General features: G+C 43.4%; 1 protein-coding gene across 1 annotated transcript in view; it reads left to right on the forward strand.

Moving 5' to 3' along the window:
* Window positions 1-17,029, forward strand: part of HGFAC (HGF activator) — a 109,545-nt gene extending 92,516 nt beyond the window's left edge. The window contains exons 13-14 of the mRNA XM_077280059.1: window positions 13,998-14,146; window positions 14,918-17,029. Of these exons, the coding sequence (XP_077136174.1) occupies window positions 13,998-14,146; window positions 14,918-15,097 (329 nt within the window). The 3' untranslated portion in view covers window positions 15,098-17,029. The remainder of the gene's footprint in view (window positions 1-13,997; window positions 14,147-14,917) is intronic.
* The last annotated feature ends 228 nt before the right edge of the window (window positions 17,030-17,257 follow it).

A 17,257-nucleotide genomic window follows, 5' to 3' on the forward strand; every position in this document is an offset into this window, starting at 1 on the left:
AAGCTCAATCTTCTGTATGGTGGGTACAATTAATTAGCCTGACTTGGGTACTGTCCTTGTCAGGGCAGGAGCTACAACAGGGGCACGACTGGGGTAGTATAGTAATTACTCTCTCCCCCCTCCCCCTCAAGCATCAATGGACTCCTGCCAGTAAACTAACAACTATTTGGTGAGATAAAACCATTTTTTTATTGAGCACGGTTATGCACTGTTTGCACTATTTTTGCACCTTATTGTGTACATTGTCCATACATGTTTTTATTGGAATAGGAGTAAAAGTTACGTTTTAATTTATTTTACAAAGGATTCTCTTGGCTATTGAGATCTATTATAACTTGTGTTTAAATATTTTTGTAATCCGATTTGTATGTAATGCATCAGCACTAAATAGCATAAGTTGGTGAAGTGAAATGAGAAAAATAGGCATAAATAACATTTATGGGATCGAATAACTAAAAATTGGCATGATGTATTCCCCCCATCCAGTATGAAGCCCCTAAAAGTTCTGGTGCAAGCAATTACCTACATAAGTCCTATGCTTAATGACAGGACATCCACCTGTGTGCAATCTAAGTGTCACATGTCCATCAGTATATACACGCTAGCTTTTCTGCAAGAGGCACCACTAACTGAACATCACGAAGACCAAGGAGATCTCCAAACAAGGCAGGGCCAAAGTTGTTGAGAATTACAAGTCACGTTTGGGTTATAAAAAAAAATATCCCAATCTCTGATCATCCCCCAGAGCACCACAACAAACCTGCCAAGAGAGGGCCGCCAACCAAAACTCTCAGCCCAGGTAAGGAGGGCATTAATCAGAGAGGCAGCACACAGACCATAAGGTAAGCTGCAGAGTTCCCAATCAGAGACTAAAGTATTTGTCCAAATGACCACAATAAGCCATACACTCCATAGAGGTGACCTTTATGGAGGAGTGAAGAGTGGAGGGAAAAAAGTCTTTACTATCACAAAAAAAATTGTAAGGCTCAGTTTGAGTTTGTCAAAAGACGTGGGAAACTTCTCAAATGTATGGAGGAAGGTGTTATGACCCCAGTGGACAGGGTCTCAGAGGAACGTGTAAGTATGCAAGATACAAAAATCCAGCTCATAGGGCTGTGGTAACTGGGTTGACCAAATAGCTACTCCTAACGCCAACACTAGAAGTAGCCGGGGATCATGCCTACGGTGATCGCTAGATGACTCGCTCCAGCCGGAGAATCTAACTACCCCTAGGAGAAGAAAACAAAGACCTCTCTTGCCTCCAGAGAAAGGGACCCCAAAGCAAGATACAAGCCCCCCACAAATAATAACGGTGAGGTAAGAGGAAATGACAAACACAGAAATGAACCAGGTTCAGCAAAGAGAGGCCAGCTTACTAATAGCAGAATATAGCAAGATAACTTATCTGGTCAACAAAAACCCTATAAAAATCCACGCTGGAGATTCAAGAACCCCCGAACCGTCTAACGGTCCGGGGGGAGAACACCAGCCCCCTAGAGCTTCCAGCAAAGGTCAGGATACAGATAGGAACAAGCTGGACAAAAATACCAAACAAAACAAAAGCAAAAGCAAGAAGCAGACTTAGCTTGAAAAACAGGAACCAGGATCAGAGGACAAGAGCACAACAGATTAGCTCTGATTTCAACGATGCCAGGCATTGAACTGAAGGTCCAGGGAGCTTATATAGCAACGCCCCTGAACTAACGGCCCAGGTGAGGATATAGAAAAAGACAGACGCTCCAGAGTCAAATCACTAATGACCACTAGAGGGAGCAAAAAGCAAAATCACAACAGTACCCCCCCCTTAGTGAGGGGTCACCGAACCCTCACCACGACCACCAGGGCGATCAGGATGAGCGGCGTGAAAGGCACGAACTAAATCGGCCGCATGAACATCAGAGGCGACCACCCAGGAATTATCTTCCTGACCATAGCCCTTCCACTTGACCAGGTACTGAAGCCTCCGCCTGGAGAGACGAGAATCCAAGATCTTCTCCACCACGTACTCCAACTCGCCCTCAACCAACACCGGAGCAGGAGGCTCAGCAGAAGGAACCACAGGCACAACGTACCGCCGCAACAAGGACCTATGAAACACGTTGTGGATAGCAAACGACACAGGAAGATCCAGGCGAAAGGATACAGAATTAAGAATTTCCAATATCTTGTAAGGACCAATAAAACGAGGTTTAAATTTGGGAGAGGAAACCTTCATAGGAACAAAGCGGGAAGAAAGCCACACCAAATCCCCAACACGTAGTCGGGGACCCACACCGCGGCGGCGGTTGGCAAAGCGCTGAGCCCTCTCCTGTGACAACTTCAAGTTGTCCACCACAAGATTCCAGATCCGCTGCAACCTATCCACCACAGAATCCACCCCAGGGCAGTCAGAAGGTTCCACATGACCCGAAGAAAAACGAGGGTGGAAACCAGAGTTGCAGAAAAACGGCGAAACCAAGGTGGCGGAACTAGCCCGATTATTAAGGGCAAACTCAGCTAACGGCAAGAAGGTCACCCAATCGTCCTGATCAGCAGAGACAAAACACCTCAAATAAGCCTCCAAAGTCTGATTAGTTCGCTCCGTCTGTCCATTAGTCTGAGGATGGAAAGCAGACGAAAACGACAAGTCAATGCCCATCCTACTACAAAAGGATCGCCAGAATCTGGAAACGAACTGGGATCCTCTGTCTGACACAATATTCTCAGGGATGCCGTGCAAACGAACCACGTTCTGGAAAAACACAGGAACCAGATCGGAAGAGGAAGGCAGCTTAGGCAAAGGAACCAAATGGACCATCTTGGAGAAGCGATCACATATCACCCAGATAACAGACATGCCCTGAGACACCGGAAGATCAGAAATGAAATCCATGGAGATATGTGTCCAAGGTCTCTTAGGGACAGGCAAGGGCAAGAGCAACCCGCTGGCACGAGAACAGCAAGGCTTAGCTCGAGCACAAGTCCCACAGGACTGTACAAATGACCGCACATCCCTAGACAAGGAAGGCCACCAAAAGGATCTGGCCACCAGATCTCTGGTGCCAAAAATTCCTGGGTGACCTGCCAACACCGAGGAATGAACCTCGGAAATGACTCTGCTGGTCCACTTATCAGGCACAAACAGTCTGTCAGGTGGACAAGAATCAGGCCTATCAGCCTGAAATCTCTGCAACACACGTCGCAGATCTGGAGAAATAGCTGACAAGATAATACCATCCTTAAGAATACCAACAGGTTCAGCGACTCCAGGAGCATCAGGCACAAAGCTCCTGGAAAGAGCATCGGCATTCACATTCTTTGAACCTGGTAAATACGAGACAACAAAGTCAAAACGGGAGAAAAACAATGACCAGCGGGCCTGTCTAGGATTCAGGCGTTTAGCAGACTCGAGATACATCAGATTTTTGTGATCAGTCAAGACCACCACACGATGCTTAGCACCCTCGAGCCAATGACGCCACTCCTCAAATGCCCATTTCATGGCCAACAACTCCCGATTGCCCACATCATAATTTCGCTCCGCAGGCGAAAACTTCCTAGAGAAAAAGGCGCAAGGTCTCATAACAGAGCAACCAGGGCCTCTCTGCGACAAAACGGCCCCTGCTCCAATCTCTGAAGCATCCACCTCAACTTGAAAGGGAAGCGAGACATCAGGCTGGCACAAAACAGGCGCCGAAGTAAACCGACGTTTCAACTCCTGGAAAGCCTCCACGGCAGCAGGAGCCCAATTAACCACATCGGAGCCCTTCTTGGTCATATCCGTCAAAGGTTTCACAATGCTAGAAAAGTTAGCGATAAAACGACGGTAGAAGTTAGCGAAACCCAAGAACTTCTGAAGACTCTTAACTGACGAGGGCTGAGTCCAATCAAGAATAGCTCGGACCTTGACTGGGTCCATCTCCACAGCAGAAGGGGAAAAAATGAACCCCAAAAAGGGAACCTTCTGTACACCAAAAAGACACTTTGAGCCCTTGACAAACAAAGAATTTTCACGCAAAATTTTAAAGACCATCCTGACCTGCTCCACATGCGAGTCCCAATTATCAGAAAAAACCAGAATATCATCCAGATAAACGATCAGAAATTTATCCAGATAGTTCCGGAAAATGTCATGCATAAAGGACTTAAAAACTGAAGGGGCATTAGAGAGCCCAAAAGGCATCACCAAGTACTCAAAATGACCTTCGGGCGTATTGAATGCGGTTTTCCATTCATCCCCTTGCTTAATGCGCACAAGGTTGTACGCACCACGAAGGTCTATCTTGGTAAACCACTTGGCACCTTTAATCCGGGCAAACAAGTCAGACAACAGCGGCAAAGGATACTGAAATTTGACAGTGATCTTATTTAAAAGCCGATAGTCAATACAAGGCCTCAAAGATCCGTCCTTTTTAGCCACAAAAAAGAATCCCGCACCAAGAGGGGAAGAAGACGGACGGATGTGTCCTTTCTCCAGAGACTCCTTGATATATGAACGCATAGCGGTATGTTCAGGTATCGACAGATTAAACAGTCTTCCCTTAGGAAATTTACTGCCTGGAATCAAATCTATTGCACAGTCACATTCCCTATGAGGAGGCAATGCACTGGACCTGGACTCGCTAAAGACATCCTGATAATCAGACAAATACTCCGGAACTTCCGAAGGCGTAGAAGAAGCAATAGACACAGGCAGGGAATCCTCATGAATACCACGACAGCCCCAACTAGACACTGACATAGCCTTCCAGTCAAGGACTGGATTATGGGTCTGTAACCATGGCAGCCCCAAAACAACCAAATCATGCATTTTATGTAGAACGAGAAAACGTATCACCTCGCGGTGTTCAGGAGTCATGCACATGGTAACCTGTGTCCAATACTGCGGCTTATTTTCTGCCAATGGCGTAGCATCAATACCCCTAAGAGGGATAGGATTTTCTAATGGTTCAAGAATAAAACCACAGCGCTTAGCAAATGAGAGATCCATAAGACTCAGGGCAGCACCTGAATCTACAAACGCCATGACAGGATAAGATGACAGTGAGCAAATCAAAGTTACAGATAGAATAAACTTAGGATGCAAATTACCAACGGTGACAGGACTAACAACCTTAGATATACGTTTAGAGCATGCTGAGATAACATGTGTAGAATCACCACAGTAGTAGCACAAGCCATTCCGGCGTCTATGAATTTTCCTCTCATTTCTAGTCAGGATTCTATCACATTGCATCAAATCAGGTGTCCGTTCAGACAACACCATGAGGGAATTTGCGGTTTTTCTATCACATTGCATCACATCAGGTGTCTGTTCAGACAACAACATGAGGGAATTTGCGGTTTTGCGCTCCCGCAACCGCCGGTCAATTTGAATAGCCAGGGACATGGTATCATTCAGACCTGTGGGAATGGGAAAACCCACCATAACATTCTTAACCCCTTCCTGACATCCGACGTACTATCCCGTCGAGGTGGGGTGGGCCCGTATGACCGCCGACGGGATAGTACGTCATCATCGATCAGCGGCGCTCACGGGGGGGAGCGCGGCCGATCGCGGCCGGGTGTCAGCTGCATATCGCAGCTGACATCCGGCACTATGTGCCAGGAGCGGTCACGGACCGCCCCCGGCACATTAACCCCCGGCACACCGCGATCAAACATGATCGCAGTGTACCGGCGGTATAGGGAAGCATCGCGCAGGGAGGGGGCTCCCTGCGTGCTTCCCTGAGACCCCCGGAGCAACGCGATGTGATCGCGTTGCTCTGAGGGTCTCCTACCTCCCTCCTCGCCGCAGGTCCCGGATCCAAGATGGCCGCGGCATCCGGGTCCTGCAGGGAGGGAGGTGGCTTACCGAGTGCCTGCTCAGAGCAGACACTTGGAAAGCCTGCAGCCCTGCACAGCAGATCGTCGATCTGGCAGAGTGCTGTGCACACTGCCAGATCAATGATCTGTGATGTCCCCCCCTGGGACAAAGTAAAAAAGTTAAAAAAATTTTTTTCCACATGTGTAAAAAAAAAAAAAAAAAAAAAATTCCTAAATAAATAATAATAAAAAAATATATATTATTCCCATAAATACATTTCTTTATCTAAATAAAAAAACCAAAACAATAAAAGTACACATATTTAGTATCGCCGCGTCCGTAACGACCCAACCTATAAAACTGCCCCACTAGTTAACCCCTTCAGTAAACACCGTAAGAAAAAAAAAAAAAAAACGAGGCAAAAAACAACGCTTTATTACCATACCGCCGAACAAAAAGTGGAATAACACACGATCAAAAAGACTGATATAAATATCCATGGTACCGCTGAAAACGTCATCTTGTCCCGCAAAAAACAAGCCGCCATACAGCATCATCAGCAAAAAAATAAAAAAGTTATAGTCCTGAGAATAAAGCGATACCAAAATAATTATTTTTTCTATATTTTAGTTTTTATCGTATAAAAGCGCCAAAACATAAAAAAATGATATAAATGAGATATCGCTGTAATCGTACTGACCCGACGAATAAAACTGCTTTATCAATTTTACCAAACGCGGAACGGTATAAACGCCTCTCCCAAAAGAAATTCATGAATAGCAGGTTTTTGGTCATTCTGCCTCACAAAAATCGGAATAAAAAGCGATCAAAAATGGTCACGTGTCCGAAAATGTTACCAATAAAAACGTCAACTCGTCCCGCAAAAAACAAGACCTCACATGACTCTGTGGAGCAAAATGTGGAAAAATTATAGGTCTCAAAATGTGGAGACGCAAAAACTTTTTTGCTATAAAAAGCGTTGCTGGTTTCACACTTGCGTTTTTGTCTGCAGCGTTTTTTGCACAAAAAAACGCATGCGTTTTTTCCCTATATTTGACATGAAAAACGCATGCGTTTTTTTTGTACGCGTTTGGTCGCGTTTTCAAACGCATGCGGTTTTTTTCTGCATGCGTTCATTTTCAGAAATACAACCTGCAGTATTTTCTTGCGTTTTTAAGCACATGCGTTTGTTTGCGTTAAAAACGCATGCATTTTTATCGAAAAAAAACAGAAAACACACTGAAAAGCCACCCACCACCATCAAGGTGATAAAGGGATCCAAACCCTAACCCTACCCCTAAACTCATCCCTAACCGTTTAATGAACATTTTCTGACAGTCATAGTGCCACGTATTTCAGTGCCACGTATTTCAGTGCCACGTATTTCAGTGCCACGTATTTCAGTGCCACGTATCACGTATTTCAGTGCCACGTGTTTCAGTGCCACGTATTTCAGTGCCACGTATCACGTATTTCAGTGCCACATATTTTAGTGCCACGTATTTCAGTGCCACGTATTTCAGTGCCACGTATTTCAGTGCCACGTATTTCAGTGCCACGTATTTCAGTGCCACGTGTTTCAGTGCCACGTATTTAAGTGCCACGTATCACGTATTTCAGTGCCACGTGTTTCAGTGCCACGTATTTCAGTGCCACGTATTTCAGTGCCACGTATTTCAGTGCCACGTATTTCAGTGCCACGTATTTCAGTGCCACGTATCACATATTTCAGTGCCACGTATTTAAGTGCCACGTATTTCAGTGCCACGTATTTCAGTGCCACGTATTTCAGTGCCACGTATTTCAGTGCCACGTATTTCAGTGCCACGTATCACATATTTCAGTGCCACGTATTTAAGTGCCACGTATTTCAGTGCCACGTATTTCAGTGCCACGTATTTCAGTGCCACGTATTTCAGTGCCACGTATCACGTATTTCAGTGCCACGTGTTTCAGTGCCACGTATTTAAGTGCCACGTATCACGTATTTCAGTGCCACGTATTTCAGTGCCACGTATTTCAGTGCCACGTATTTCAGTGCCACGTATCACGTATTTCAGTGCCACGTGTTTCAGTGCCACGTATTTAAGTGCCACGTATCACGTATTTCAGTGCCACGTATTTCAGTGCCACGTATTTCAGTGCCACGTATTTCAGTGCCACGTATTTCAGTGCCACGTATTTTAGTGACACGTATTTCAGTCACGTTTAGGGTTAGGGTTAGGGGTAGGGTTAGGGCTAGGGTTGGAGGTAAAGTTAGGGTTAGGGTTTGGATTACATTTACGTTTGGATTAGGGTTGGGATTAGAATTATGGGTGTGTCAGGGCTAGGGGTGTGGTTAGGGTTACCGTTGGGATTAGGGTTAGGGGTGTGTTTGGGTTAGGGTTTCAGGTAGAATTGGGGAGTTTCCACTGTCCAGGGACATCAGGGGCTCTCCAAGCGCGACATGGCGTCCAATCTCAATTCCAGCCAATTCTGCGTTGAAAAAGTAAAACAGTGCTCCTTCCCTTCCGAGCTCTCCCGTGCGCCCAAAAAGGGGTTTACCCCAACATATGTGTTATCAGCGTACTCGGGACAAATTGAACAACAACTTCTGGGGTCCAAGTTCTCTTGTTATCCTTAGGAAAATAAAAATTTGGGGGGCTAAAAATCATTTTTGTGGGAAAAAAAAGATGTTTTATTTTCACGGCTCTGCGTTATAAACTGTAGTGAAACACTTGGGGGTTCAAAGTTCTCACAACACATCTAGATAAGTTCCTTGGGAGGTCTAGTTTCCAATATGGGGTCACTTGTGGGGGGATTGTACTGTTTGGGTACATCAGGGGCTCTGCAAATGCAACGTGACGCCTGCAGACCAATCCATTTAAGGCTGCATTCCAAATGGCGCTCCTTCCCTTCCGAGCTCTGTCATGCACCCAAACAGTGGTTCCCCCCCACATATGGGGTATCAGCGTACTCAGGACAAATTGGACAACAACTTTTGGGGTCTAATTTATCCTGTTACCCTTGTAAAAATACAAAACTGGGGGCTAAAAAATCATTTTTGTGAAAAAAAAAAAAAGAATTTTTATTTTCACGGCTTTGCGCTATAAACTTTAGTGAAACACTTGGGGGTTCAAAGTTCTCAAAACACATCTAGATAAGTTCCTTGGGAGGTCTAGTTTCCAATATGGGGTCACTTGTAGGGGGTTTGTACTGTTTGGGTACATCAGGGGCTCTGCAAATGCAACGTGACGGCTGCTGACCAATCCATTTAAGTCTGCATTCCAAATGGCGCTCCTTCCCTTCCGAGCTCTGTCATGCGCCCAAACAGTGGTTCCCCCCCACATATGGGGTATCAGCGTACTCAGGACAAATTGGAAAACAAATTTTGGGGTCCAATTTATTCTGTTACCCTTGTAAAAATACAAAGCTGGGTGCTAAAAAATCATTTTTGAGAAAAAAAATAAAAATTATTTTCACGGCTCTGCGTTATAATCTGTAGTGAAACACTTGGGGGTTCAAAGCTCTCAAAACACATCTAGATAAGATCCTTAGGGGGTCTACTTTCCAAAATGGTGTCACTTGTAGGGAGTTTCAATGTTTAGGCACATCAGGGGCTCTCCAAACGCAACATGGCGTCCCATCTCAATTCCAGTCAATTTTGCATTGAAAAGTCAAATGGCGCTCCTTCCCTTCCAAGCTCTGCCATGCGCCCAAACAATGGTTTACACCCACATATGGGGTATCATCGTACTCAGGACAAATTGCACAACATTTTTTGGGGTCCAATTTCTTCTCTTACCCTTGGGAAAATAAAAAATTGGGGGCGAAAAGATCATTTTTGTGAAAAAATATGATTTTTTATTTTTACGGCTCTGCATTATAAACTTCTGTGAAGCACTTGGTGGGTCAAAGTGCTCACCACACATCAAGATAAGTTCCTTAGGGGGTCTACTTTCCAAAATGGTGTCACTTGTAGGGGGTTTCAGTGTTTAGGCACATCAGGGGCTCTCCAAACGCAACATGGCGTCCCATCTCAATTCCAGTCAATTTTGCATTGAAAAGTCAAATGGCGCTCCTTCCCTTCCAAGCTCTGCCATGCGCCCAAACAATGGTTTACACCCACATATGGGGTATCATCGTACTCAGGACAAATTGCACAACATTTTTTGGGGTCCAATTTCTTCTCTTACCCTTGGGAAAATAAAAAATTGGGGGCGAAAAGATCATTTTTGTGAAAAAATATGATTTTTTATTTTTACGGCTCTGCATTATAAACTTCTGTGAAGCACTTGGTGGGTCAAAGTGCTCACCACACATCAAGATAAGTTCCTTAGGGGGTCTACTTTCCAAAATGGTGTCACTTGTAGGGGGTTTCAGTGTTTAGGCACATCAGGGGCTCTCCAAACGCAACATGGCGTCCCATCTCAATTCCAGTCAATTTTGCATTGAAAAGTCAAATGGCGCTCCTTCCCTTCCAAGCTCTGCCATGCGCCCAAACAATGGTTTACACCCACATATGGGGTATCATCGTACTCAGGACAAATTGCACAACATTTTTTGGGGTCCAATTTCTTCTCTTACCCTTGGGAAAATAAAAAATTGGGGGCGAAAAGATCATTTTTGTGAAAAAATATGATTTTTTATTTTTACGGCTCTGCATTATAAACTTCTGTGAAGCACTTGGTGGGTCAAAGTGCTCACCACACATCAAGATAAGTTCCTTAGGGGGTCTACTTTCCAAAATGGTGTCACTTGTAGGGGGTTTCAGTGTTTAGGCACATCAGGGGCTCTCCAAACGCAACATGGCGTCCCATCTCAATTCCAGTCAATTTTGCATTGAAAAGTCAAATGGCGCTCCTTTCCTTCCGAGCTCTGCCATACGCCCAAACAGTGGTCTACCCCCACATATGGGGTATCAGCGTACTCAGGACAAATTGTACAACAACTTTGGGGGTCCATTTTCTCCTGTTACCCTTGGTAAAATAAAACAAATTGGAGCTGAAATAAATTTTGTGTGAAAAAAAGTTAAATGTTCATTTTTATTTAAACATTCCAAAAATTCCTGTGAAACACCTGAAGGGTTAATAAACTTCTTGAATGTGGTTTTGAGCACCTTGAGGGGTGCAGTTTTTAGAATGGTGTCACACTTGAGTATTTTCTATCATATAGACCCCTCAAAATGACTTCAAATGAGATGTGGTCCCTAAAAAAAAATGGTGTTGTAAAAATGAGAAATTGCTGGTCAACTTTTAACCCTTATAACTCCGTCACAAAAAAAAATTTTGGTTCCAAAATTGTACTGATGTAAAGTAGACATGTGGGAAATGTTACTTATTAAGTATTTTGCGTGACATATGTCTGTGATTTAAGGGCATAAAAATTCAAAGTTGGAAAATTGCAAAATTTTCAAAATTTTCGCCAAATTTCCATTTTTTTCACAAATAAACGCAAGTTATATCGAATAAATTTTACCACTAACATGAAGTACAATATGTCACGAGAAAACAATGTCAGAATCGCCAAGATCCGTCAAAGCGTTCCAGAGTTATAGCCTCATAAAGGGACAGTGGTCAGAATTGTAAAAATTGGCCCGGTCATTAACGTGCAAACCACCCTTGGGGGTGAAGGGGTTAATGGCCTCAGAAAGGCCATTTCTAAAATTAGCGGCCAGTGCACACTCGTTCCAATGTGTCAGCACGGACCATTTCCGAAATTTTTGGCAATACACCTCAGCCTCGTCCTGGCCCTGAGACATAGCCAGCAAGGCTTTCTCTGCCTGAATCTCAAGATTGGGTTCCTCATAAAGTAAACCGAGCGCCAGAAAAAACGCATCAATATCAGCCAATGCCGGATCTCCTGGCGCCAACGAAAAAGCCCAATCCTGAGGGTCACCCCGTAAGAATGAAATAACAATTTTTACTTGTTGAGCAGAGTCTCCAGACGAACAAGGTTTCAGGGACAAAAATAATTTACAATTATTCCTGAAATTCCTAAACTTAAATCGGTCTCCTGAAAACAGTTCAGGAATCGGAATCTTGGGTTCAGACCTAGGATTTCTGGTAACATAATCTTGTATACCCTGCACACGAGCGGCAAGCTGGTCCACACTTGTAATCAAGGTCTGGACATTCATGTCTGCAGCAAGCTTAAGCCACTCTGAGGTAAAGGGGAAAAGAAAAAAAAAAAAATGAGAGAGGGAAAAAAAAACCTCAAAATTTTCTTTCTTATAATCCCACTTCTGCAATGCATTAAACATTTAATACTGGCCTGGCATACTGTTATGACCCCAGTGGACAGGGTCTCAGAGGAACGTGTATCTAACGTGATACTAACTACCCCTAGGAGAAGAAAACAAAGACCTCTCTTGCCTCCAGAGAAAGGGACCCCAAAGCAAGATACAAGCCCCCCACAAATAATAACGGTGAGGTAAGAGGAAATGACAAACACAGAAATGAACCAGGTTCAGCAAAGAGAGGCCAGCTTACTAATAGCAGAATATAGCAAGATAACTTATCTGGTCAACAAAAACCCTATAAAAATCCACGCTGGAGATTCAAGAACCCCCGAACCGTCTAACGGTCCGGGGGGAGAACACCAGCCCCCTAGAGCTTCCAGCAAAGGTCAGGATACAGATAGGAACAAGCTGGACAAAAATACCAAACAAAACAAAAGCAAAAGCAAGAAGCAGACTTAGCTTGAAAAACAGGAACCAGGATCAGAGGACAAGAGCACAACAGATTAGCTCTGATTTCAACGATGCCAGGCATTGAACTGAAGGTCCAGGGAGCTTATATAGCAACGCCCCTGAACTAACGGCCCAGGTGAGGATATAGAAAAAGACAGACGCTCCAGAGTCAAATCACTAATGACCACTAGAGGGAGCAAAAAGCAAAATCACAACAGGAAGGTGCTGTAGTCAGATGAGACCAAAATCAAACTTTTTGACCTCCAAGGTAAATGCTATGTCGGGCGCCAAACCATCACAGCTCATCACCCCAAGAAAACCATCCCCACAGTGAAACATGGTGGCAGTAGGATCATGATGTAGGGATGTTTTTCAGCAGCACGGACAGGGAAAATGGTCCAAGTCGAGGGGAAGATGGATGGTGTAAAATGCAGGGATATTCCTGAGGAAAACCTGTTTCAGTCTGTTAGGCTACGTTCACATTTGCGTTGTGCGCCGCAGCGTCGGCGCAGCAGCGCACAACGCAAACAAAAACGCGGCAAAACGCACGCTAAAACGCTGCGTTTTGCGCCGCATGCGTCCTTTTTGGCCGAAAGTTGGACGCAAAAAAAATGCAACTTGAAGCGTTTCTTGCGTCCAACGCTTGCGGCCATGCGGCGCAAAACGCAGCACAACGCATGTCCATGCGCCCCCATGTTAAATATAGGGGCGCACGACGCTGCGGCGCTGACCGCAAATGTGAACGTAGCCTTAGTGATTTTTGACTGGGACAGAGGTTCACCTTCCAACAAGACAATTACCTAAAGCATACTGCTAAAGCAACACTCGAGTGATTTAAGGGGAAACGTGTAAATATTTTCGCGTGGCCTAGTCAAAGCCCAGACTTTAATCCAATAGAGAATCTGTGGTCAGACTTGAAAATTGCTGTTCACCAGAGGAAACCATCTAACTTGGAGGAGCTGGAGCAGTTTTGCCTCATAGAGACTTATCCAATGCAACTTGCAGCTATAATTGCCACAAAAGGAGGCTCTACAAAGTACTGACTTTAGGCGGGTGAATAGTTATGCACACTAAAGTTTTCAGTTATTTTTTCCTATTTCCTGTTTGCTTTACAATAAAATGAAAACTAAATGTTCACAGTTGTAGGCATGTTCTTTACATGAACTGATGCAAACCCTCAAAAAAAACAGTGAAGTTACAGGTTGTGAGGTAGCAAATCATGAAAAATGCAAAGGTGGATAAATACTTTTGCAAGCTACTGTATCTGTTCAACTGATGAAACTGTTGCTGGTTTTTATGATGTAGAGAAAGAAGAGAATCCATATAATGGAGCACTAAATAGTACCGCCATGTAATGCTTATATAGAGAATACATATTGCCATAGAGTGAATGCTTAATTGTTCCACAAAGTGAACACACTGTCGTATAGTGTCCAAATAACAATGCCATAGACAGCCGACATAATAGCTCCATAATATATTTGGTTGTAATTTTCTTACCCTCCCCAAGTCTCATTTACAGAATTGTATTGTCATTTTCAGATGCGACGGATTATGCCAGTGTTCTACAAGAAGCTATAGTGCCCATTGTGTCTGACAATAAATGCAGCAGTCCTGAGGTCTACGGCTCTGAAATCAGTGACAACATGTTTTGTGCCGGATATTTTGATTGTGACGTAGATGCCTGCCAGGTGAGGTCCACAACGGATTTGGGAAAAAAGGGACAACTTGTCCTATGCATGATTCTCATCTGCAGTCCTCTCATTGTGATGACTGGCCAAAGATTGATGATTCATCCTTATTCCTATTGGTTTTAATGCAAACCATTTTTGGAATTCACTTTGTTTACCAATATTAGGTGCTCTCCATAATTCCTGCTTGTTTGGTCCTTTGGCATCGGACAAAACTGTGGGTAAACAATTTTGTTTCAAGCGTATGATGTTTGTTCAAACTCACCTGTGGCAAGTAACAGGTGTGGGCAATATAGGAATCACACTTGAAACCAGATAAAATTGGGAGAAGTTGACTCAATCTTTTGCATTGTGTATCTGTGTGTGCCACACTAAGCATGAAGAACAGAAAGAGGAGAAGAGAACTGTTTGAGAACCTGAAAACCAAAATAGAGAAAAATATCAACAATCTCAACTTTACAAGTCACTCATCCCGTCAAAGAAAAACCCTCACATGGATATGTCTTCTGAAAAAAATAAATAAATTATGGCAGGGATGAAAAAACAACAATAATGGTATGCCTGTGTAATACAGGACAGAACAGATTCACTTTTTTTCAGGGTCTTCATCTCTTGGCCAGAACAGAGCGAGATTGCAGGAGACCATTCTCCATTAATGCAGATTTACCCATCATGTTATATAAGAGTGGGGTTTCTAAAGTTGTATAATCTATTTATATGGTTTTGGAAGTGAAAATATGTCATTTTATGATTTTCTCTTTTTTATTTCAGGGTGACTCAGGAGGGCCACTGGCTTGTCAGCAGGATAAGATCTCTTACTTGTCTGGAATTGTCAGCTGGGGTGATGGATGCGGGAGGGTCAATAAGCCCGGAGTGTATACAAAAGTGTCTAACTATGTTCAGTGGATCAATAGCAAAATCATGCCCAAAAAAATTGATAAGAAACGATAATTGTGTTTTTCCTGAAGGTCAAAATAAAGATAAAAATGTTAAAGTTGCAAAGAATGACAAAAGCGATGATTTCAAAAATATTTTTGAAGTTTTATGTTTTGAACATTATAAACGTTCAGATTTGGAAATATATTATAGAGGTGTAAGTTTAAGGAGTTTTCTGGCTTTAGGCTACAAGTCTGCAGTCCTGAATCCTCACATCGCGCACACTGTGCCGTCCCCGGTAGCAGGTTGTGATGTGACTGCAAATATGTGATTTGCAAACTTCTGGCCACATTACGACTAGACTGTGTTTGGCCTCGCTCAATACACTTGCATTGAACAAGGCCACACATGTCTAGTCAGCATGCGACCACAAGTATGTAAATCACATACTTGCGGTCACGTGCCCTGTGCTGTTACCGGAGAATCCTCACAGTGTGCAGTGCTCGCGATGTGAGGATTCACAGATCTGCAGTCCTGCAGACTTGTAGCCTAACAACCACTTTAAGCTCCCTATACAAGGGATGTTTTGATTTAGTGAATATGAGCTTTTTGGGAAGAGTCCTATCTGAATAGATCAGATGTTGAGCTTTGGCACCTTTGCTTATCTTTCTCTGATTTTTAGGTAAGGTATGACTGCTGGGATTCCAACTTCTGGGACCTACATGATTGCTAGAATGGAGGTCTGCTGTTCATCCTTACCATGGTCTTGCTACATTAGGCTTCTACGTCAGTCTGAGACCCATGCAGTACCATACAAACCTTCTACACAGTAGAAGGACCATAAACTAGGATCTCCCATTGTACTGATTGGTGGAGACCCACCAGTAGGGCCGCCAGTTGTCTTTGATATATTACCTATCCTGTGGATATACAGTATGTTCACAAGTGTTGGGTTTCAATATGAACTTTTATGTCTGAACTTGCGAGTGAAAAATATACAACTTATTACAGTAGAAGCAAAGTGGATGAGATGTTTCAAAATCTTATAAACCCTCTTGACCTGTGGTGTGGATGTGTGACATCTGCCGCATGACATTTAGTGCTTGTTCCAATATAGCTTTTTTAAGGTTTTTTTTTTCCAGTGTGGAATAAAAGAAGCATTTTACAGCAAAAGCTAAATAAACTAGATTTTTAACATATCATTTACATGGTGAATGTTAAATGAAAGGGAGCGATACCAGAGTGAAACATGCAGAGCAGACTGTCAGTCATTACATGTCTCACACTGGTAACTCCTCTTTCATTTCTAATAATCTCTGGAGGTAGATTCTCAGGGAAATCTATGTTCTGTCCTTAGATCTTAACAGCTCATTTACATATTAAAGAAAACATGGATTTCTCTGCAATAAATCATCGGATCGCAGATGTCAAAGTATAATTTTATTCAATTGTCTTTGACCTGCATAGCCATATAAATGGCTTAGGAAGGATGATCCTACTAAGTATTGTTTGGTGCTAAGCTATTTTTGGGGACAAGCTGCAGTAAAAATGCAGAAAAAATTTACATGCTATATTTTTTAAAAATGCAAGTGAGAAAAACGCATTGCGTGAACGAGATTTCATAAATCTTATTCATTTTGCTATTACTGTAAATGCTGCATTTTTTTCTGCATATAAGAAACAAGTTGAAAGCTCATAAAAATGCTACATGGGGAAAAGCTGTTGTATAGATTTTTTTTTTCAGGTTTTGATGCAGGTCCAGTCCAAAATCAGCAGATGAAAACTAAGGGTGAGCGGACTCATGGATGTTCGGCTTCGGCTAAACTGTAGTTCAAAATTCGACCCCGAATACAAACCCAATAGGAGTGAATATGGACCCGAACTTCGGTGTTTTAAAATGGCTGTAAAATGGTCATAGAAAAAGGCTAGGGGGCTACAAAATAAAGCTAAATGGGTGTAAGAGCAGGACAATTGACCTGCAAACAAATGTGGATAGGAAAATGACTTCAAATAACATAGAATAAAAAAATACCGTAATAAAAAAATATAATCCTGAACTGGGAAGCGAGGGCCAAGTGGACGAGGAGATAGAGGTGGCGGTATAGGGGGAAGAGGTGTAGGAGGCAGCATGGTGGCTCAATGGTTAGCACAGCAGTCTTGCAGCGCTGGAGTCCTGGATTCAAATCCCACCAAGGACAACATCTGCAAAGAGTTTGTATGTTCTCCCCGTGTTTG

This window comes from Ranitomeya variabilis, chromosome 1 (assembly GCF_051348905.1).
Source record: "Ranitomeya variabilis isolate aRanVar5 chromosome 1, aRanVar5.hap1, whole genome shotgun sequence".
NCBI lineage: Eukaryota > Metazoa > Chordata > Amphibia > Anura > Dendrobatidae > Ranitomeya > Ranitomeya variabilis.